The 23,326-nt window shown below is 38.8% G+C and overlaps 2 protein-coding genes across 4 annotated transcripts in view; one reads left to right on the plus strand and one right to left on the minus strand.

The window, feature by feature from the left end:
• LOC113227316 (SET and MYND domain-containing protein 4-like) overlaps nucleotides 1-19,712 on the plus strand; it is a 42,850-nt gene extending 23,138 nt beyond the window's left edge. The window contains exons 4-14 of one of the 2 annotated variants that reach the window (XM_026460214.1): nucleotides 3,871-4,053; nucleotides 10,503-10,649; nucleotides 10,759-10,838; nucleotides 10,910-11,031; nucleotides 11,124-11,260; nucleotides 11,341-11,802; nucleotides 11,887-12,070; nucleotides 12,141-12,359; nucleotides 12,633-12,777; nucleotides 19,231-19,478; nucleotides 19,605-19,667. In XM_026460214.1, coding sequence (XP_026315999.1) covers nucleotides 3,871-4,053; nucleotides 10,503-10,649; nucleotides 10,759-10,838; nucleotides 10,910-11,031; nucleotides 11,124-11,260; nucleotides 11,341-11,802; nucleotides 11,887-12,070; nucleotides 12,141-12,359; nucleotides 12,633-12,777; nucleotides 19,231-19,478; nucleotide 19,605 — 1,928 coding nt within the window. In that variant the 3' untranslated portion in view covers nucleotides 19,606-19,667. Of the gene's footprint in view, nucleotides 1-3,870; nucleotides 4,054-10,502; nucleotides 10,650-10,758; nucleotides 10,839-10,909; nucleotides 11,032-11,123; nucleotides 11,261-11,340; nucleotides 11,803-11,886; nucleotides 12,071-12,140; nucleotides 12,360-12,632; nucleotides 12,778-19,230 lie in introns of both variants that reach the window. The other variant, XM_026460207.1, reaches the window with a different exon arrangement.
• A 240-nt stretch (nucleotides 19,713-19,952) lies between these two features.
• LOC113227300 (COP1-interactive protein 1-like) overlaps nucleotides 19,953-23,326 on the minus strand; it is a 35,228-nt gene continuing 31,854 nt past the window's right edge. For both annotated transcript variants that reach the window (XM_026460196.1, XM_026460189.1), the window contains exons 16-21: nucleotides 22,396-22,506; nucleotides 22,053-22,205; nucleotides 21,562-21,710; nucleotides 21,320-21,481; nucleotides 20,876-20,963; nucleotides 19,953-20,805 (exon numbers count right to left, since the gene is read on the minus strand). In XM_026460196.1, the coding sequence (XP_026315981.1) occupies nucleotides 20,620-20,805; nucleotides 20,876-20,963; nucleotides 21,320-21,481; nucleotides 21,562-21,710; nucleotides 22,053-22,205; nucleotides 22,396-22,506 (849 nt within the window). In that variant the 3' untranslated portion in view covers nucleotides 19,953-20,619. The remainder of the gene's footprint in view (nucleotides 20,806-20,875; nucleotides 20,964-21,319; nucleotides 21,482-21,561; nucleotides 21,711-22,052; nucleotides 22,206-22,395; nucleotides 22,507-23,326) is intronic.

Consider the following 23,326-nt stretch of genomic DNA (forward strand, 5'->3'; position numbering starts at 1 on the left):
AATATATCTGTGCCTCTACCATGAGTTGCCATAGTAACGTAAATTGAGTTCAAAGATACTTTTACAAATGAACTAAATGACTCCGCATCCTTTACATTTGGGAGCAGTTTGTTATAGATTTGCACTCCTTCATAACCTATCGTCCTCTTGCCGTAGTTAGTTCTGATCTTGAGCAGGATTAGTTGATTGTTTGTGCGTAGACATGAGCGCCGATAATAGACCAACCGGCGGCGGTGCGCCGACAAAAAAGTGTCGGCGGCGGCGGCGTTTCGGCGTTTCGTTACGTTTTGAAAAACCGTTACAAATACTTTTTCAAAGGAAAAAATAAAATAACGTATTTTCTATAGTAATCAAATTTTTATCAGTTCGATCAGGCGCTCCGATCTTACGCACGCGCACGCTTCCATAATGTGTATGCGTAATGAAAATGGCGACGCCAGAAATTGACAAATTAATTTTTAAACAAAACATCTTTAAATATAAAGTCACTAACTAACTTTTCTCGCCTATCTATGTCACATCTGCTGAGGCCGGACTGCACGCTGGCCTACATTGCAGAAGACAAGGCAAATCTTTTTGCCACTTTCTTTGCAAAGAGTTCGCATCTGGATCTAATTTTTCCTCAGGCTGGCTGCACTATGGCGCCAGTTCAAATACGCCAAAAAGAGGTACTTTGAACTCTGCGGAATCTAGAGGTGAATAAAGCTAACGGGCCAGATAGAATTCCAGCACTAGTCCTACGTAACTGTGCGCCTGAGTTGTCTCCTGTTCTCACAAGCCTACTCCTGTACCGCCACTCACTTGAGACTGGTGTAGTTTCCAGGTCGTGGAAGCTTGCAAACGTGCAACCTGTGCCGAAAAAGGGAAGCAGCTGACTCTGATAACTATAGACCTATCTCAGTCACTTCCATACTCTGCAAGACTATAGAACGTGTACTCAACAACCGTCTCTTGTCGTACCTTGTAGACAACGACCTCCTCAGTGATCGCCAGTACGGATTCCGAACAGGCGATTACTGGTATGTGTATGCCTGTCATTTATAGAGCGAGGTCATAGAAAAGCAAGGTGAAGCACTTGCAGTGTTTTTGGATATTTTTAAAGCCTTTGACATGGTCTGGAACGCAAACCTTTTAAGTAAGCTTCCCTTTTATGGGCTTCTCACTTTGCAATTGGATCTCGGATTTCTTGAGCGATAGTTCGATTCGAGAGGTATTAGAAGGCTACTCTTCCGAACATATGGCGATAGATTCCTCAGGGTTCCGTACTGTCCGCAACTGTGTCTAATCTCCACAAAACGGAGTTCCTTTGAGCTGACCCCGACCTTTCGTGATATATCCATACCGATAGCCGACTGTCTCCAGCTACCTAATGGACCTGTCGTCCAATTTGTACTTCCGCAGATACGTTGAATCCATGACCAAACATGCAGCAAGGAAGCTTGGGATCCTTTCCGGGGTGAGGCGTTACTTCACACCGGGACAAGCACCATATCTTTCTACATTAGTTTTGATTATAGTGACCCTAACTACACTTAGGGCATACGAGAAGGACCCTATAACCTATGCACTCACAAGTTATAGGGTTCTTCGAGAGGCTTGTGCCTTGAGTGAGCCACCCTGGGTGCTCGTACAGTACCCTACCTATTTTCCAGATAGGTACCGCAGCAAAATTCAAAAATTTCTTAGAAATTTCAATCTTTATTTCATAGGTAAGCACACTTGAAATCGCTGCAATGGTTAAACTCTACCGCTCATTCGTAAGGCAGATTCCGCTGTGAAGAATGAGCAAGAAACTCTAGGAGTTGCTCTTTGTAAATAACATTTGTACACATTCAACATTACAATATATTTTTTTTTATTTGAAACTTCAAGCTAGGAGCTGTAGGCACGCTCACTTCCCGACACCGAAAAACGACGTCTCTCCAGTTCCCAATAACCTAAGCGGCTGGAGGGACTGGAGGATATCTAGCTTATCCTCTACTAACTCTCCGGGCTAGTGCCGGGCATGCCAGTCGCAGTGTCCTGCAAGTCCATATCCAAGTCCGGGTCCGCCACAGACGCCCGCAAAGGCATATCACTGGCGGAGAGCTTCGCCCGGACGCCCGCTGTACCCCGGTCTTGCCGTCGAGCCCGTAGTCTCTACGGAAAAGCCTATCTCTCGGGTCAGTAGATAGGGACACACACCGGGACAGTTGCTTCAGCTGTACCAATCACGTCGTGCTTGAAGTACTGCTGCCACTTTTAGGATAGCTCTGCTACATATCAACTGACCACCTTGGATTCAATTGACAACCGTGGCAAGAAGCTTATAGGTGACTCGGTATTAGTGGAGGTGAAGCTGAAGAGCCTTAGACACCGCCGTAAAGTTGCCAGCTTATCGGAATTTTACAGGATATATCACGGAGAGTGTGCGATGGAACTATTTAATTACACTATTTAATTCCGCTTTCCGCTATGTTGTGGATATTCCAAAGATTCGCACGAAACGTTACGGTTCCACATTTATATGGCGAACGGCTATGGAGTGGAATTCCCTGCCTGCAGACTTGCTCCCTGAACGTTATAACTTGGGAGTTTTCATGGCGAAAGTGAATAGGCATTCATCCATCGTCGACCTCATCGTCACTTTCCATAGGGTGAGATGGAGATCAAATGCTAACTTACATTTTATTAAAAAAAATAAGTTTTATCTTAGAAAAGTCTTTTTCTGGCGTCGCCCTTTTCACACACGATCGGAGCGCCTGATCGAACTGAACAGCGCGCCGATTGCATTTGTCGGCGGCGCGAGGAAAAACGTTTAAATTTTAAATTTGAACTGTTTCATATTCCTTCACTTTCTCATTTTGTTTTCGTACCACGGTCACTCCCAGCTCGACCGCCACAACAGTCGGAGCTGTTTCAAATTCCATCGCGAATAATCGCTAATTTTGGTTCTTTACTACGTTTATAATCATTAAATAAGCTAAATCATGTGTAATAATTTATAAGTCTACAGCCTTCGTGTACCTATATCTGTAATTCAGTTTCTCGGCCCATTTAGGGCCCTCTCTTTACTTCTTTAATAAATTTTTTGGACCGGAAGTTTCCTCTTTCATTGCCGTGACAGGTTCACGGTTCAGGTTCACTGCTAGTTAGAGTTACAACCCTTTCAGCACAAAGATACGACTGTGTGAGGATGACAAGCGATGTTGCGCACTGCCACCGCACGGAACTTTCCTCAATTATACATCACCGAGAAACAAGCCTCCGCCCCACCACCACCCTGTACCTCATCGTAATCCCGCTAAGCAACACGTACCACTTTCGTCTGCGACTTGTGTGAATTGCACACGTAATTGAAAGTTCGGAAATGCACCTGCCCGAGCCTATCTAATCGCAATCTCATTGTCGTTGCTTACTTTGTTCCAAGAGTCTATTTGCGAGGACTATTTATTTACACTACCATACGGTCGCAAATATTTCACTACAGAACTTTTAAAGCAAAACGTGTTATTGTACAGAAAAATCTAAAAAGCGTAGGTTGAGCGAATATGTTTACCAATCCATCCAACACCTGCTCGTTCTGTTCAAAACTAAAAGGTTAACTTACATACAAAATTCTCTTCCTATACTTCAGAAGTTTAAACCTAATGTATTTTTAAGTCGCTTGTTTGTTTTACCTTTTTCTTGGAACACTACTACAAATGTAAGTTTGTTGGGAGAGCACCTACTAAAAGGCGAACCTCGTTGCGAAAGAACAGAAATATAGACGTGTCAGTGAAAAATTGAATTTTTTTATATTCAAACGACCTATTACTAAGAACTGAGGTAGGTATTGCAATGCATATTTTAACCAAGCACAACGTACAAAGATATTTAAAAATTTTGCAGGCAGCGAAGAGGCGATTGACGGTGGAGTAACGCTGGCACTGGCGCTGTGGACACGGGCACAAGCGCTGCACCACGCCGGGTACGCGCGCGCCGCACTCGCAGACTTGAAGCTCGCATTGAAGGAGCGGCTGCCCGCACGCATGCGCCCGCAATACTACTGGCACATGGGACACTGCTATAAAGGTAAAAGTAGTACCAATCATGTACAAGTATATTCTCGATACCTCCAATGAACACTACACCAACTTTTCTTTATTTTTGTACATTTTTCGTTTTTGCTTTTTTTTCGAATTTTGTTTTTTGTTTCTTTTTTTTCACAAAATTCGGGCAGCTTAATATATATTGGTAAGTAAAATAAGGCTAATGTAAACACATTAAAAATAGAAAATGATCAAAAACTTAAGTTGGCATAGTGTTCATTGGAGGTATCGTTCTATTCTATACCGCTCTCTATTCATTCTCATAAAGTGGCTTGGGTCCTTAAGTGGTAAACCCACAGTGGCACTAGAGTTAATATAAGGAGAGAATCATTCGTGTTCAGGGGGAATGTCTTAGTTATCATATCAGCGTTAATGTTATTCAGGAATTACAGCGTTAAAAATAAGAAGGTTTTGTTATGTACGTAAAGTACGATTTATATACTTACAGAGATTATGAAACAAAACAAATATAATATGTACTAAATTATGAAGACTAAAAAAACAAAATTGAAATAACATAAATAACAAAAAGAAAATATTTCCCCAAAAACGAGACCAATGAAACTTGAATGTGACAAAAGACAAAAATTAATAAGGTTATTTATACTAATATATAAATTTGTAGCAGCATTAGATCCAGTAAAACTGTCATGAATCTGCACTACCTACCGGAATTTAATTTTTTAAATATAAACTTTTTGGTCGTTATTATCGTAGAAGCTTGTAGCGAAAATTGTTATAATAAAAGTAGATGCAGCCAAAATATTGTAATGTACCAACTCGTTACAGCATTCTTGCGACGACAGTCACAGAAGTAATAGCAATTTGCAATTGCGAGCTTTCTATTTATATAACAAATATCGCAGTACTGAGAAAACAGAAAAAGAAGGTCATCTTAATATCAGTGGAATGTTAAAAAGTTTCCATCAAAGAATGAAACAGCAATTTGTGACGACACTACAAAGAATTCTGAGTGTTTTGAATAATTATTATTTGATGACGGTTATTTGATGTCCTTCAACTTTGTAATATACTATTACGACATAGATAAATTACGAAGGGCAATAAAAAAATTTAAATGGTGTATACCAATTTACGAGGAATAACGATTTGTATAAAATTTTATGGTCATCTTTCAACATGTTTTTTTTTAATTTATTGTTTCTATTTGTTCATGTCAATCATTCCCAGAAAGAAAAGACAATCAACCCATTTATAAGTCCCACCGCTGGGCACGGGTCTCCTCTCAGGCTGGGGTTTAGGCCATAGTCCGCTACGCTGGCCCAGTGCGGGTTGGGGACTTCACACGTTTTGCGAGTGTTGTGAACCCTCTTCAATGTGCAGGATTCAACACGATGTCTTCCTTAACCGAAAAACTCATAGTAAATATTAAATTAAATTTCGGGAAACTCAGAGGTGTGAGCTTCGATTCGAAGCCACGGCCTCTGCTTGAGAGGCGGTAGGCCAATGGCAATCAGGTATATGTACATTATTTAAAATAATTTATAATTTAGTTACTATAGCCCAAAATGTATTTGTTCTCATCCAATTACAAAGTACTCGTATTTTAACAAAATCTTGAAATTTTAACAAAAGCTTGATCTACGGCAGTATGGAAAGTCAGAATAATTGTTTTAACTTTATACGTATACATTGATGGTGTATTCACCGGTACGAATACAACTTGTAAAATCATACGAAGGACGGAGAAATTCAATCTTACCGTCTTATTTCCATTTCCTGCTGGCTACGAGCGACGAGCCGTCACGAGCTGACGCGAGCCGAGCTCCGATTTCAAAACTCAATATAACCAACGGCATGTCAAATGTTTTTCGCAGAAGCGTATCAACATTGCCTCTCTGCCTAACTACTACACCTAGCTTTTGATGTAATTAATTTTTCAAGCGTTCTAGGTAGGCATATGTAACCTCCTTTGTAGGTGTCTATTTTATTTCGTACTTAATTCACGTAGAAAAGCTTTGCATTTAAATAGTACTGTGATGACCTGATGACTAATGAGTGATCGCAGTACGCGTAGGTAGAGCTATTTTTGCTATTTTCAACATGGTATCATAATATCCAAACATACCTGTTTTAACAAATTTATTAAACTGTCCTGGTTATTCGAATTATAATAATAATACATCATTAGGTGTTTAGTAAAGCTATTTATCTACTCCTGTACTTTAATCTGTTAATTATAATTTCATAAATCACTTAGGCGCTCTTTTTAGTTCTGAATCAAAATTCTATTGTCTGTTGTACTCGCTACTGAATCGAAAAATTTCATTATAGTTCTGTATTATATGTATAAAGAACAATAATGAGTTTCAAAAAAAAGATCGTCGTATTTTTGTAAATAAATAAGTATCCTTAGGGCGCATTTATTCGTCACAAATTTCATCGCGCTCACACCGTGCGGTCACCGCGTGGCGACGCGCGGAGACGCGCGGAGACCGCGTGCATCTAACTGTCATTGTAAAGTACGCTCTATTTATTTATCTTTTACGTTTTAAAATGAGCGTCCATTTGCGTGGGAGGGGCTGGCTTTTCTTTGGTGTACGCGGCAATCGAGGAATTTAAATGTTGTTCCCTAGTAAATAGAATTTAGAATCGCCATTAATGTACGTGAAAGCGTGGTAACTAGGCGATCGCCGCGCGGCGGCTGCGCGACAATTTTGGCGTCGTGTAATTGGGCGCTCACTGTGCTGAACACAATAACGTCACTATATTTGTTAAAATAATTATTAAAATTCCCATTATTTCATAAAGTAATATGTCAAAATTATGCATAACAAGAACAAAGGCTTACGCCTTAACTACTATTACATTATTGCAGAAGCCTTATACTAATACGAGTGAAGCAATTTCTGTTCCCGCCAAGGCATGTATAGCATATGTCTCAAACAATATGAGGAAAAAATAAAAGACTAAAGAGAGAATGATGTAATGTATAATAAAAAAAAGTGAAAAAAGTATTAATTAATAAGTATTAAATGTTGTAACACCACGGCCCAATAACTACAATTTTGTTACATCGCCTTACTACTAGATGGCACTGGGATCGAAATGGAACGCGCTATCAAAGTGTTCGCAGCAGGCATTTTTATCGAATACAGCATTTTGTAGTGTAGACCATTTTAGGGCCTCTATGACACCACCTAACTTGCTGACAAGCTGCATGAGACCCACAAGTGAACTTCCACTTGTGGGACTCTCCTGGGACTTGTTTCTACGTCTCTGCTTCCACTTGTGGCACAGTTTCGTAGCTGTGCATCACTACTTTTACTTGTGGGACAGTCGTAGCTGTATTGTCGTAGAGCATTTTTTGTAAAGCTGCCTGTACAGTTGTATTCTTAATAAACCGCATATTCATACTTGCCTTGTGTTGTTGTCTGTGCCTACCTCGGTCCGATTTATAACACTACAAAGTAATATTAGACGTGTCAGGACAATTGCTAAAAGAAAATGTTATTATTTTTCAGGCACATTAATAGCACAGTCTAACCAATAATTTAATAGTGTCTGCTGAACTTCTGATGATGTGTTTGAATATGTATCTATTACTGTATTTTCGTTGTCGCTCTTCTCACTAGCACTCATTTTCGCGACCTAAATACAAGAAAGACAAAAGAATTTCATTATTAGTAGGTAGATTTAAACGTTTAGAGAAGTGGAATTTATTGGATTTTCATACTTACTTTGCAGGCCTTAGCCGGAAAGAAGTCGCACAGTCTATAAATAACGAACTTTCCATGTTCGTTTTTTGAAAGTAATGCAAACATGAATGCTGAATTTCTGATGATGTTTTTCAATGTGTATCTATTACTGTATTTTCGTTAATGCTCTTCTCACTAGCAGTCATTCGCAACCAAAATACAAAAAAAAATTAAAAACAAAAGAATAACAATACACTTTCGTTTAAGGGTTTACCGCCATTTTCTTTATTTTAAGCATCGAGTATATAACCAGAAATAGAGACGAAATAAGGGCCATATATTCCTGGTAACACATTAGCGATAGAGCTCTTATAAATATCAACTGCCGTTTGCACTGAAATAGACAGGCCAACTATTGACCTGTGTGCACGTCTCCGTACATTCTAAAAAATATTCTGTATTTATTGTAATAAAGATAATATCTCTAACAATGCCGTGCTGTTTTATTCGGTGGTGTGGGAAAAACAGCAAAACATCTAATTACAAAACAACCGGAATCACATTTCATCGGTAATTAAATATTAAATATGTAATTTTGCAATTTTCGTCCATTATAGCAAAACTCAAGTTAAATGGTCGATTTGAAGTGAATCAGTTGACGACACCCATTGACGACTCCCGTCAATTTTTAAACAAAAAAGATTGCATAAAATAATTTGAAAAATGAGCGCGATTGCGATTTACCTAATTTTAATATATTTTATTTTTATTGTCTTTTGAATAAAATAGTAGATATGAATGTAATAGCCATATACGATTTTATTTATTTGAAAAGACAATAAAGTACGTAATCCTCGGTTGTGGGATCCTTGCTTACTGTCGCTGTGGACAAAATCGGGTGTGAAGCATCATTCAATCAATCAATGTCTGAAACCTTTTAACAATTATATCAAAAATCTTGGCTCTTTAAGTAGAGAAGCTAAGCTAAGTAGAGAAAAGCCAGACGGGTGCCGAGAAATATAGGTCCGTTCCTAATAATGTTTAATTACATAAACATCAGAAATAAGTTTTATAAAAAAAAAGTAAAATATTTATTTTGGTGTCGTTGACACAGCATACCTATGTAAGTTAAAATTAACCACCCGGAAACAATTGTGGCACTGTCGGAATCTCCATTATTTCCACCTGAAGTACTTATTATTAAATTATTCTGGTATGCTAGTTTTTTCGTCTATTATTTCTTCACTGAAAGAATCACAATGTATTGAATTGAAATAAATGGTAATAATTTTATTTGTACTTATATTGTTTCCTATACAAATAAAATTACGACTGTGTATTATATAATCTGACTTCCTGAAAAACCGTAGTTTTGTTCAATGGTATTCATAGTAATCTGTCTGTCTAGTATAGTAAAAAGTAATATAGTAAAAAGTCTGGTTCGGCTGTTTGTACTGTGGGCGCTGAATAATGAAGCCCGATTGGGTGCGATTGCCGGTAGGACCAATTCAGCAATAGAGTGTTTGCCGTAGCTCTGGTACTCATAGTTTCTACAGGAAATTACCTAGTTTGAGACCAGATAATTGGTGTGATTGGCTTGTACATTAATATACATATACATTACATTATAATCTTACTACGAAATATTTGACTATTTAGTCATTCATAATTGAGGCTGTCAATGCAAAAATCAAAATGTTTGGCTCTAGAGGCTTTAGAGCCTGAGTCCAATATAATTTTTTAATTGAAAACGGTGTGACTGTAACAGAGATACTTTTCATCCACCTCGCGTATGTAGGAAATGAAATTTTATTTATAATTGATTCAAATCAGTCTTGATTCCGGCGAATTAATGATCAAACGCTGGGAATTAGCAAAAACTAAAATATGCATTAAGGTCCTCGGGGGCGGAGGCCTAGAGTGTGCCAGAATTATTCATAATGCCATCAGTGCCGCGCGGCTTTCGCATTATTAACGTTGAACTGAAAAGCGCAAAGCTGAAACTCGGTATCACTTAATGAAATTATAATTCTAGTTTTAGTACATAATGTTAATTTCATAACTTTATTATACACAATAGAAGCATAAGTTATAGAGGTTGACTAAATTATTTTAATACTTTGTGCGTAATACGAATTTATACACCTCTATATCACGATTGAATTGTACCGAATTATAGTCAAGTAAATCCCAAGTACTTTAGATTTTAACACAACGATATTTATTTACTCTAACAAGAATTAGAAAGGACTTTTAACAGAATTCTGTTCGATGACCATGTGACTGTTCGAAAGAATCTAAAGAATTCCAATATGGTAGCGTGTCGATCATAGTGTATGCGGAGTTGAGCATAACGCGATATGCATGCACGTACAGAATCCACGCGTTGTATTTGTCGGACGGAATCAAATTCTGTTTGCGAGCATGTAAATTACTACAACTTACGTTGCCTCCACCCCACATGTTACTAAGTGAATTACATTAATTGCTGTCTACTAACTTCCGTAGGGAGTAGTGCCATTACGTGTAAGGTATTGTAATATATGCTACACATACGGGGTAAGCAGAAAACACTGGAAACACAACTCCTTTGTGTCAGTATCACAATATGCAAAGTAACCGTTGACCACTAACAGAACCCTATTATGGCGGTGATGTGGTCTGTGTAGCGGTGGGTACCTGACATAATGACGGTAACAAAACTCTTATTTTGTATGGTAATAAAAATATTGCAATCCTTAAACACACATACTTATATGAATATTGCTTTCAGACGTTGGTGAACTAACTAGGGCCAAAGTGTCGTATGAACTTGCTGGAAGGCTTTTAGCTGCTGACGAAGAGGCAAAATCGCAACTCAATAAAGACATAGAGAGTCTTCGCTACTGTGCCGCGCCGGCGCCACCAGTCCACAAACCAGGCAAATTATTGAAATTTATATTGTGGCACGACTGCGCATCTTCATCTTCATCAGCATCTTGTATGAGCAATTGTACTTTGTGAAGTAAATTAAAACTCATTTATTTCAGAAGTGACTGTAACAGGAGAAGCAAAACAAAACATGCCAGCATTATCGAAGTTAGTTAAAATAACAGAGGAAGAAGATAAGGTATTACATGTTGCAATCATTAGTAAATATAGACCATTCCGACAATTTTTTATAAAGTCTTTTTTGTTTAGGGTCGCTTCGCGGTGGCTAATTCCCGAGTCAAAACGGGGGACGTGTTGCTGGTGGACTCTCCTTACGCTGCTTGTCTCCTAACAGACTGCTACGGCACTCACTGTCTTCACTGTTTTAAAAGGTGTCATTAGTTTCTTTTTTTACTTTCTTCATTTGCTACAACATGTGCTAATTTTAATATAAAGTCATTGCTAACAATGACTTTACTCACAGGCTAGACGACTATCACGAAGAAGCACCTGTATGGTGTCCTAAATGTTCAAGGGTTGCTTTCTGCAGCATGGCGTGCCGCGACATAGCTGTCGTCACATATCACTCGTATGAGTGCCAATTCCTTGACCTTCTAATAGGTAAACTATAACGTTTCTCCTTTTTTGGATTTTGAGTTACGTACTTGAGTTACGCTTTTATTTTGCGTTTTTCCATTCAGGTTCTGGAATGTCAATATTGAGTCATATAGCCTTGCGAATGGTTACACAAGCAGGACTTGCTACAAGTCTATCGATACATTCTAAATACTTGTCGAACAACGAGAAGACAGTAGAAGGTGTCGTGTTAAATGACATTGAAGGAGTGACCAAAAAGTCAAAAATTAAAAGCAGAAAGGAAAGGCTGAATCGAGCAAAGAAAGGCCTGAAAACATTGAACGACAAGAATGTCAAGGACGATAATATGAATGCAAAGGAGGAAGAAATTAATAAGATCGATGATAAAATGACCTTTGAAGAAAAGCTGGAACTGAGGGCAGCAGAGATCTATTCGCTGTGCACGCACTCCGAGCAACGAAAAGGTGCCGACTATTTGAAGAGGATAGTAATGGGGATGTTTTTAACAGAATGCTTACGAAAAGCAGGTATATTTAAGAAATGCGAAAAGGATAATCTTGAGATAGGTATTTTCTGATGATTTATGTTTAATTTGGAACACTATTCGATGTAATTTGACATGTGAGAGCAAAACTTTTTACGTTTCCCAGAGGAGATGGCGATATGCGAGTTGTTAGTCCGGAACCTACAGTTGCTGCAGTTCAACGCGCACGAGATCTACGAGACGCTCCGCGGAACGCACCAGTTTGCTGGCTCTAAACCCTTGTACATCGCCGTAGGCATATACCCCACCGGTGCGCTTTTTAACCATGAATGTTATCCTGCCGTGGCCAGGTAAGAAAAGTTATAGAATTTTTTCCAAACTAAAATTTGAAATTTTAAACACTTTTATCCTATGTCATAGATACTTCGAAGGCCGTAAAATTGTACTTCGAGCTATCCGACCTTTGGAGCCCGGAGACGTCATATCCGAGAACTACGGTCCGCATTTCATGGTGCGAACGCTTAAGGAGCGGCAGCGCTCTCTCGCCTCGCGGTATTGGTTCCGCTGTGCATGCGTCGCTTGCTGTGAGGACTGGCCTATGCTCAAGCAAATGGCCAGCGATGCACCGCCATATGTAAGGTAATCATTCTTCTACAATTAGGTGCCCATAAAGATAGCTAAAACAACGAGCGAACTGCAAGTATTCCGTAACGTAATTCGGTTTCCTTGCACCCCTGAGAAACTACCAAAGATATAAACTGTGACAATATTCATTATTTTATATGTAAATCTAACTCGTCGAAAACTATTTCAAGATTATACTTAACGTATGAAGTTATCGCTCACGTGTCACTGCTTTACCCACCTTTTGGCTTAGCTATAGTCGAGTAAACAACGGTTGCTTTGTTTCAGATGTCCTAACTTATCATGTTCAGCCAAATTTAAAGCCTCACCGCAGAATGTGCCCAACCGTTGCGCACGGTGCGCCGTTAACATGGACATACAACTTGTCAAGGTATTCGTGGAAACAGTTGACAGATGTGTAAAACTATACCAGGTGAGCACGACAATCATCCGTTAAGTATTTGCCATCCCGTCAGCACACACAATTCGAGACACCGTGCATTTTTATTTTTAAAAGCTTGAATACAAAATTATTGTTATCATTTGGTAGGTCAATATTTATTATCGAAGAAAAAGTTTTCCCCGGTTTTACAAACTAAAATTTTCAAGAAGGATAATATTGCATAATAGTTTTTGGTCAATTAAACATTTTTATGCTTAGTGCATTTAATACTGAAAATGCAAGGTGGCTCGAATTATGTGTCCGGGAGTAAATACACTATCCACAAAAACTCGTTCGCACACAAACTATTTACAACACAAACATCATTAACCTTATAGCGGTCACCCTCGGACTAATGCCTAATTTCCGTGGCAAGTTTTGTTATCTAAGTATTACATTTTTTATCGTGCAATATTATTTAATATTCGAGTATTGTATCGTGAAATATTATTTAATAATTACACATTATATACTTGAATATTATAAATAATAAACATTTTCACGGAAATTAGGTATTGAACACTAGTCCGAGAGTGACCGTAACGGTCGTCGTCGTCGCGTGGAAACGACGACCAACCCATTCACAGGCCGACCGCTCTTCTCCATGACGGGTCAGTCGAGGCCTGCCTTCGACGCGTAGCACAAGTTGCATCTACCGCTTTTTATTGTTAAGCATACGCTTTTTATAGTTCCGCATACGCTGTCCCTATCTACTGACCTGAGAGACAGCGTGTTCCGGAGAGACTTTGGCCCGTCGGCAAGACCAGGGTACTGCGGGCATCCGAACCAAACCCGATGTCAGTAGAACCACGACACAAATTTGATGAACGAATATGGTTGGAAACACAGACCACATTTCTTCCGTGGTTGGAAAACTAGGAACGATTTTTACTTGGGCGTATATATTTGAACCAGTTGATGATCAGTTTTAAAAAACTAAGTTAAAACTAAGTAAGAAGAATAAACGGGTGTGTATGAAAATATTTGTGTTTAGGAAGAGCGAAGACAGAAGTGAAAGAGATGTAATTGATATAACGAAATGTGGCATGAGAGTATCGATGTGGGTATGTCTGTAAATGCTTATGTGCATACTTAAGTATGCGTTCTTTAGAACAATATACCTACAGGAAGTCGAACTGAGAGTAATTGAGTAAAATTTCACCATTACACTCCAAAACGATATTAAAACGACAGAACTAACGGACCAACATGCGTATAAAACTCTGAAAGACAATTGTTATCATCAGCATCAAAGCCATTCCCGCAAAAGGCTTGATAGTGTGCTGGAATTAAATCGTTATTGCAGACATTGATAAAGGGGGATACTACCTCTCATTTTGGTAGGAGTAGCGTCGAGAGGGAATATTTTTTCCCATGCCTCTGATTAAGACGCTAACAATCGTCGATGACCTTGAGCGATAACGCGCCTTCTTTAATTTCTCCAATAAGGTAGCGCCATACGCCCCGATGCGGTAAAAGTGTGGTAGTTGGACCTTCCGCTTCATTTAACATAATATTGATTGCCGCTAACAGATGGCGTTGTACTTAAAATATACACATGTTATCAAACCAAAAAATATTAAAGCATATAAGAACTGGACATGTTATGCAAACAACACAACAAACAACCCACACCTCGAATGAAATTAAGTTATGTATTTAGGTAGAACACCAGACGTGTCCTTTACCCGCTCACAAAAGATCTTGGCAACATACCAAGCCAAAACGGAATAAATAAAAACCCTTCAGGGTACCAACCCTAAGTAAGTAACTTTTTAATAGCTAAAGAGAACCTTGCTGCTTAACTTCATATAATGTCTTTTTTTAAATATGCTAAACGGATTCATGTCACATGTACTGAAATACTGTATTTTTGGCGTTTTCATTACGAAAACTAGAATATGGTTCTCGTTAACTAAATAAAAAGACACATAATGTTTTCTATTTATTGCCCTATAATATAATAGTTTCCTTAAATCGTTCTCACTGCTACAGTACATCGTTTGTCTCAAACAGAGATGCGCCGAGTACAAGTTTAACCAAGTAACCGAGTACCGAATATTACTCGGTTTAACATTTGCCGAGCCGAGTACTTGGCCAAGTTACTCAGTTCATTACAACCGGAACGCGATAATCTTAAAAGCCCTCAGTTGCTCTAGAATTAGGCCGATATGTCAATGAAAGTTTATTGTCGCGAGAGCAAAGTCCTTTCCAATGGTGGGCAGAGCATAAAACAAAATATCCAAACCTGGCAAAGTTAGCATGAGTGTTTTTATGTGCACCTGCAAGCACTGTGTATAGCGAGCGGTAATTTGCCGAAGCGGGTAATGTGTATGAAGAAAAAAGGAACAGACTATTACCTGAACGCGCAGAAAGCCTTGTAAATATTCTTACATCATAACTTGCCTTTGTAAAATTTTAAATATTAATAATATAAACTTTCTTTTTAAATTACTAAATTGCTAGAAATTGTCTACAATTTCTAGTAATAAATCTCTTTTGAATATTTTAAATATATTGTTGATTTTACTTTATTATGTCAATAGCTGTGATGCTTTATTTTAACCGAGTACTCTTCTCATGAGTTATTCGGCCGAGTACACCGAGTACGTACAAACGAGTACTGGGCGCATCTCTAGTCACAAATAACTTACCTATTTATTTCTTCACACTGTTTTTACAAAAATCTAATTATCTCGAAAGTGACATTTTGTGGGTTGGTTATAGTTTACATAACCATGTCCAACTACATATCTCGTCAGTATCGTGCTCGACGGTAGACAGCCGATTACAATAATACAATATAAAGCAATTTGTCAAAATGTCAAAACAGAGGTCTGGCAACGTATCCCACGAACGCAAGCTACGCAGCAGAACTTAGTGCGCGCGGAACTAGCTGGCCGCGCCTTAGGTATGTGAGCGGTGGGACGGGGAGGCGGGGGCACTTGATGTCATTACTCAGAATACTCAGTTCGGCGCCGGACTTCGCGGCGGCAACACACGTTGACAGTTCTGGCTAGTTTAGACAAAACGCACAAGAGATTGCAATGTCAAGATGAGTCCGCCGATAAAAAGACAATCTAAGGAAATAATATTTAAAGTGCATACGTTTTTTAAAAAACGGAAAGCCGATGTCAATAGTTTAGAATATAAAACTGATGCGAATATTCATAAATTAGTGGCAGAAGCAACCGGGATATCAGAACGAAGTGTAAGGAGAGTGATTGCTCAAAGTAAAACATCCTTGCAAAATACAGGGGAAGCAAAATTTAGTTCTCCACGAAGGCCAAAAGAGATAAAAAAGAAAATACAAGTTGATGATTTTGATTTAGGAGTGATAAGAAGAAAAATAAATCAGTTTTATACGGTACAGAAAACAAATCCAAGTCTACGAAAACTAAATGCTGTGTTAAAAGAGGATAATATTTTAGATTGCGGATTAACTTATTTAAGAGAACTTTTGCACAAACTGGAATATTCATTTAAAAAATGTAAATCGAAGAGATCCCTTTTATTAGAGAGACCAAACATTGTTGAATGGCGAGTGAAATATTTGAGGGCCATAAGAAAATTCAGAGAAGACAAACGAAATATATTCTTTTTGGACGAAACTTACGTTAACCAAAGTCATAATGTCCAAAAATGTTGGCAATCTTCGTCGGAGCCTGGTGTTTATGCAGATATAGGCAAAGGAAGGCGTTTAATAATAGTTCACGCTGGTAGTCGGAACGGGTTAGTTGACGATGCTCTGCTAATTTTTAAATCAGATTCAAAAACAGGAGACTATCATGGAGACATGAACTCTACAAATTTTTACAACTGGGTTGATCGAAAGTTAATACCTAAACTTCCACCTAACTCAGTCATAGTTATAGACAATGCAGCTTACCACTGTGTGCAAGTTGAGAAGAAACCGACTATGTCCTGTATGAAAATTAATATGCAGAATTGGTTGCAAAATCATAACGTGCCCTTTTCTCCCACGATGGTCAAAGCTGAACTCTTGGGCTTGATTAATACGACCCAATCAGAAAAAATATACACGATTGATGAACTTCTGAAAGGTGCAGGTCATACTGTTCTAAGACTACCTCCATATCATCCAGATCTCAACCCAATCGAGCTTGTGTGGGCAAATATAAAAAATTGCCTGGCCAGAGATCACATTAATGCTACATTGGACGAGAAAATTACAATACTAACAAGACTATTTTCTGAATTTTCTGCCGAACAATGGCAAAAATGCGACGACCACGTACAAAAAAACGAACAAGAATACTGGAATCATGATATGAGATATGATACTGTGATGGACGAATTCATTATAAACTTACAAGATGATTCTGACTCAAGTTCAGACAATTCAGAATCAAGTGATTCAGAGGATAATATGTCAGAGTAATTTCATATCTATAAATACAAAGTCGTGTTAGTTACACTAATTAATTAATAATAATTTCATAAATGATTCAAATATGTCGGAAGAATTTCATTTAATTTGTTTTTGGTTTATTTTACTTTTAATTGCAATGTACGGACAACAGCAAGTCCATCAATACATAAATGTCAAATTTATCCAATCAATTTTATACTCTATTCCCTGGACTTTAAGTTGAAAATCAATTGAGGAAATCTGACAGTTTGTGGCGGCCTGATGTGCTGCCGACTGTACATTGCAATTAATTAGATAGTATAATATAAACTTGTAAAAGTTCAATTGGCTTTAATTTTTTCTTTTCAATAACTGAACAATTATTGTTCACGATATCTCGAGATTGGTCGTCACTGTCTAATCTCATGTGCGTTGCGAGCAGCAAGCAACCCGCCCCCTCACCCCTGTCCCTACCTAAGGCGCGGCCAGCTAGTTCCGCGCGCAACAATAATTTCATTTTTGGTTTGAATACTTTGTATTTTAGGTTCTAATCCAACCAAAAATATATTTTTTTTATTCTCACCTAATGGCAAAATTTGACTTTTTTTTTAATATTTTGTTTTGATTTCAAGGAATTGTTGCATTATATTTACTTATTTACGTATTTTTTTGTGTATGATATTTTTTCACACTGTTAAGTGCCTGTCCATAATTTGCAAGCAAATTGTTAGCTCGTACTTTAGTATGCGAAAGTTACTTTATACTCCTAAATTTGTTATTTGTCTTTTATTTAAAACAAATAAAGTGTCAGAATCAAGATAAGTACCATTTAAATAACCACATCAAATTTGGTAGTAAGCAAGTTTGGTTTGCCCGAGAAAAATATGTCAAAAACTAACCACCAGAGTCTCACTGTAATCCAGTTTTTGTATTACCTATGACAGTAAGCAATATTCTAGGAACTTCAAGGTACACTCCAAGATACGTGTTACAGGATGTACTATTTTCAAAGCTCCACGTGTTTTGTTATCGCCTAAAAACTTACACAAAAACACCATATTTAAGCGATTTTGGGCACCTCATCGCCTTAAATAAAAATAAATATTAGACAACATTACATACGTGGCTCCAATCCGAAATTAAGTAACTAAAGCACTTACGTTATGGAAATCGAAAAACAACGACGGTACCACAAAGATCCATACCCGAGAGAAAACACAAAAGTTAGACTTTCTAGATTGACTCGGCAGGGGATCGAATTCGGGACCTCAAAGTCGACGACATCATAAAAACCGGTGCGCAAGCCGCTCGATCAGGGAAGTCGGCATTATTGAGCATGAATTGTACATAGTCTAGTGGAAAATATAATGATTATTTGTTCATCATTATATTCAATTATTTTAGTATAAGTTAATTAAACAAATTTCAATAACTAATTGAAAGAAACCATTTAAACTACCCGTCGAACTATGCTAAGGATAAAGAATTCCGCTTTGTTGGAAACTGTCACCGAAAAATAATCACTTCTTGACTATTTACTACTCGCAAACTAAATAACCTCTACGTAAGAAATTGAAGGTTAATAGATTCACACGACTAACTGTCCGTGGCAGTTGCAGTGCCACTCAGAACTTTAAATCGCAAAGATCTGAGGAACACTGCCACTACGCCTGTCACTGCCTGCCTATTATTTCATCAGTACTCTTATCGCTCAAATCCGGAACGCAATGCTCACAATACCTTGGCGGCAAAAATAGGTTTACTCCTGACCCTTACGATGTAGAGGCGTTTAGAGGGAATTTTTGTGGTGGTGTGTGATTGTAGTTGCGCTTGTGTTGTATTCTAGTAACTTTTTGAGGTGGGCGGGTGAGAAAATTAACTGCATGAAAATAATATTCAATACAAGCTTAGCTTTGCACGATCTAGCCTTCATTAGAATTGAGAGATTGAATTCCAAATATGGTGTTACGCAAGGCTAAGATATCGTCGATCTCTCATTTAAGTTTTATGAAGTTAACCGTTTTGAATTTCGACAGCAACCTTCACATTTTGATTCAAATCCGTTTGTGTAGGAAGGAGCACAACTGATGGACGAAGAGCGTTCAGAGGAGGCCATCGCCGCGATTTGCGCAGGCATTGACGAATTTCACGAAGCAGGCTGCGCCCCGCATCGCGATACACACCTGGCACAGGAGGCGCTGCGTTCATGCTTCGCCGCCTTTGGCAACGTGCACCGCGTCTTTGTTGCCCACGCCGACGAAAAACCTGACGCCAACGCGGAACACGAACGAAGTGCATTGGCGACGCAGCAACAAGTGTGACTGCCACAACAGCCTTTTTTAGATACCAAGTGACGGGATGAACAAGTCGTGGTGGTAAGCGACACGCCTGTCCGTAACAGGTGCAGTGCCACTCAAGAGCATTAAATCCCAATGATCTGAGAGGCACTGCCACTGCGCCCGTCACCCTGCGACATAAGTTGACAAGTCCCATGTACTTGTAATTTCACCACCACAGTCTATGATGAGTAATTCAAAGATGTAGCCACAAAAATATACAAATTTTTCTGTGGTGCCTGGTGACATATGTTATACATTATCTAGTTTAGTGAAAAAAAGACGAATTTTTATTTAGAAATTGTTCTTGTTCATTGTATTATAATTGTAATAATTTTGTACAGTATGCAAGATAATGAATATCAAATTATGCTACATGTATCTTTCATTGCGCTAATGATCGTGTATCACAGTATCAAGCTTAACTAAAAAAATCATAAAGTTATCAGTAACCTCACAGCAGGCGATGCCACTCCGGTAACATAGGTAATGTGCCACAACCCTTCACCGGTACATTTGAACGCGATATAAACAGATTGATTTTTGTGTAAAAGAAGCGACCGGCAACTCCGTACAACAATCGAGAGCGAAATTAAAATAACGTTAGTTGGTAAAATAATGCCCAATAAAAACTCAAACAATTAAATATTAATTGTTATTTGTTATCATCATTCTGTTCTGTACATAGACATGCCAAAAATTTTGTTTAATGAGCTATAATCCTAGAGTTTTGAACCATCACAGGCCAACATGCTAAAAGATAATGTTTGTCTGTAGAAAGCACGTTAGCTATTCGAGACGCGTTCATCTTCCAACTTGGGCTCACAATCCCAAAAAATTGATTAAGAATACAATTTATGTTATGTCTAGCCGTGATATTTGCAGTTTGTAGTCCACAGTTTAGTTGTACCACAGTGCCGAGACTTATAAGTTCTACAGATTTGATGGGCCGAGGTGATGCGCGACGGCTCGAATACACATTCCAGTATTTCCACAATGACAAAGATGAAAGAAAAAACACGCATGCATTTTGTACAAAAAAGAAAATTTCTATCCCTATAACTCCCGTAACGCGGTCAAAGAGCAAATAAGAAACAAATTAAAGGTGGTTCAGTTTGTCGGTCGTCAAGGATCTTGGAACATGGTCTTGCAGAGGCATTCGGTCTCATTGGGGTCGGCGTCTCCGTCGCCCGTGCTTGAGGTGGCGTGCCGCAGCGTTTGTACTTGCGTCGTCAGACCCATGATGCGAAGCTGTGCCTGCTCAAAGTTCTCGTTCAACCTCTTTATTTGACACGACATGCGGCATTGCAACTGAAACAACCCTCTCATTAGTTCCTAAATCTAAAAACAGTAATAATAAAACAAATTAAAATGTCCTCACTTGTTCGCGTTCTTTCTCTGCGTTTCTCACTTGAGCTCTAGACGCTGCTAATTGTCTTTCTAACTCCGCCACGGTAGTTTGGAGACACCTGTTGAATCCGAATACATAATGATTTCAATAATAGGTACCATTATTAAGAAAATCAGTTTAATCACACATCATATTTTTAGCGATCGATCATTTTGCATTGATGCTATATGGCTTCTGGCTCTCGGTGTGATTGAACTGATATTTTGCTTTTAGGGGTTGCACCGCATTCGATATGTAGAGGTGAGAACAGAAATCATTGTTATGGGCGTAAGGTAGGCATATCTGGACAACTGCGACGCCTGACCTTAGAATGTGTGAGCAAACCGTTCAATTACAGTGACGACCTTTCGAACAGCGACAAAGTTACTGATACTACAAGTAGAATGTAATCAATGAGTTATTCCTATGACTGACTTCTTGTTAGTCTCCAGACGCTCGTTGGCACGCTGCAAAGCACGCGCAGCTTCATCGCGTGAGCGGTCCAACTCGCCGCCCAGTTGCGCGCATTCGTGCATTTTCTCCTGCAGCCGCTTCTCGTTCACTAATACAGCTTCCTCCATGCGTATGACATTGGCTCTGAAGAAATGCATTTTAAAAGTTAGAACCGTATTTTCGGAAGAGATTTGTTTCCGAGAAAAAATTTTCGAGATACATACTTGAGTCTTTCGATCTCTGCTTTCAACGCCAAGTTGCTCTCCGTGAGCTGCGAAACGCGTTGGTTCAATTGCGTTATCTGCTTCTCATCGGGGTTACGTTCTGCAGGCTTCTCAGGCGGCTTCACGCTATTGTGTAGCAGCATATGCACCTAATTAGAGAAACAAATGCTTGAGTACACAATATTTTAATCAGTTTTCACACATATGACATACTGATGAAAATATATAAGATGCTACTGCTGTTATCATAATCACGCCTTACCTATAATACGATCGATAAGTCAAATAAAATCAATGCGCGACAAAAACAAACAACATGCTGCAATCAATGAATTTTCAACTACCCCTGACAAATACATTACACTTACAAATACCCAACTGACAAATACATTACACTTACAAATACGTCTAGAACTACGGCTAAAATGATTGGCACATTATCATCGTCCTCATCCTAAACCCTAAGAATATAATGTGTGCATTATTATCACCTTCTCGCGCGCAACATTAAGCTCCCTCGCGAGCTGCTCAGCGTTGTGCTCGGCGATGGCCTGCGCTTGCTGCGAGTCTTTTAACCGCATCTGTGTCGACTTAAGCAAATCCGGAATCGGGGCTAACTCTTGTAACTTTTCTTGGAACTTAAGCTGTGTACACAATTTGGATAATCAGACTTCTTAAGCACAAACAAAGCTATCAATACACGAGCTGGCGTTTGGGTAGTCAGATTACGTAAATATAAATAAGGCTAATAATATACGAGCATGTACTTAAGTATAACCAGCATCAACTTTATTACCCGGAGGAGAAAAACTTGTAAAGCATTATATATAATACCTTGACCCGTTGAATCTCGAGATTGATCTGCTCACTGATCCTAGTGTTATCCATGTCCATTAGTTCTATTTGCCGTTTCTGCTCTTCAACTAACTGTTGCGCTTGCATGTACTGTGCACCACAAAAACAATTCAATTCTTTTAAGAGTTTACGGTTGATAGAATTGAGTGCAAGAAGAAAATTTAAGTCAATCCAAAATGGGTTAAGGGCATTATGGTAAGGGGATAATGATAATTTTATGTCAGAAATAATAAGTTAGTTGCATATACAAGATGTACACACATCAAAAAAAGTTTGCGATCACTTCGAAAAACTGAAATCTTTTCTGTTACTGTAGATTATGTTATGATTTTTTCTTCTTTTTAGATTCTTTATTTAAAAATAAATTAGAACATAAAACAATGACCCCGTTCAATTGTTTTTTCATATAAAAAGGCTTTCAGTCCTAGCTTACGCTCATTCAGAAATCTGATTTAGTCAATTATAAGCGATTCAAGATATTTTTCGCGGAAAGTTGTGATTGAAAAAATGCCAAGAGGATTATCAGAGGTTTTACGAGCTAGAATAGTAACTTTGAGGGAAGAAGGATACACCACGAGAGTAATAGCACGCAGACTTGCTATATCCCAATCCTGTGTCGTGGCTACGTTGCAGAGGTATCACGGAATGGGGAATTTAGCTGACCGCCCCCGCAGCGGTCGCCCAACTGTTTTGACAGCTGCCCAAAAGCGCTATATTAGATTGCTGGCAGCCCGTGATCCAACAATCAACGCCACTAAAATAAAAGCAGAAGTCAGGGCCGCCTCTGGGCTTGAAGTTAGCACGCAGACCGTTTGCAATAGCTTGCACCAGGCTGGATTACGAGCACGGAGGTCTTGGCGAGCTCCGCTCAATTCCCGGCAACGTCAACAACGAAGATTGCAGTGGGCTA

The sequence above is a fragment of the Hyposmocoma kahamanoa genome, unplaced genomic scaffold (genome assembly GCF_003589595.1).
Source record: "Hyposmocoma kahamanoa isolate Upper Pololo Valley unplaced genomic scaffold, ASM358959v1 100021, whole genome shotgun sequence".
In the NCBI taxonomy this organism is placed as follows: domain Eukaryota; kingdom Metazoa; phylum Arthropoda; class Insecta; order Lepidoptera; family Cosmopterigidae; genus Hyposmocoma; species Hyposmocoma kahamanoa.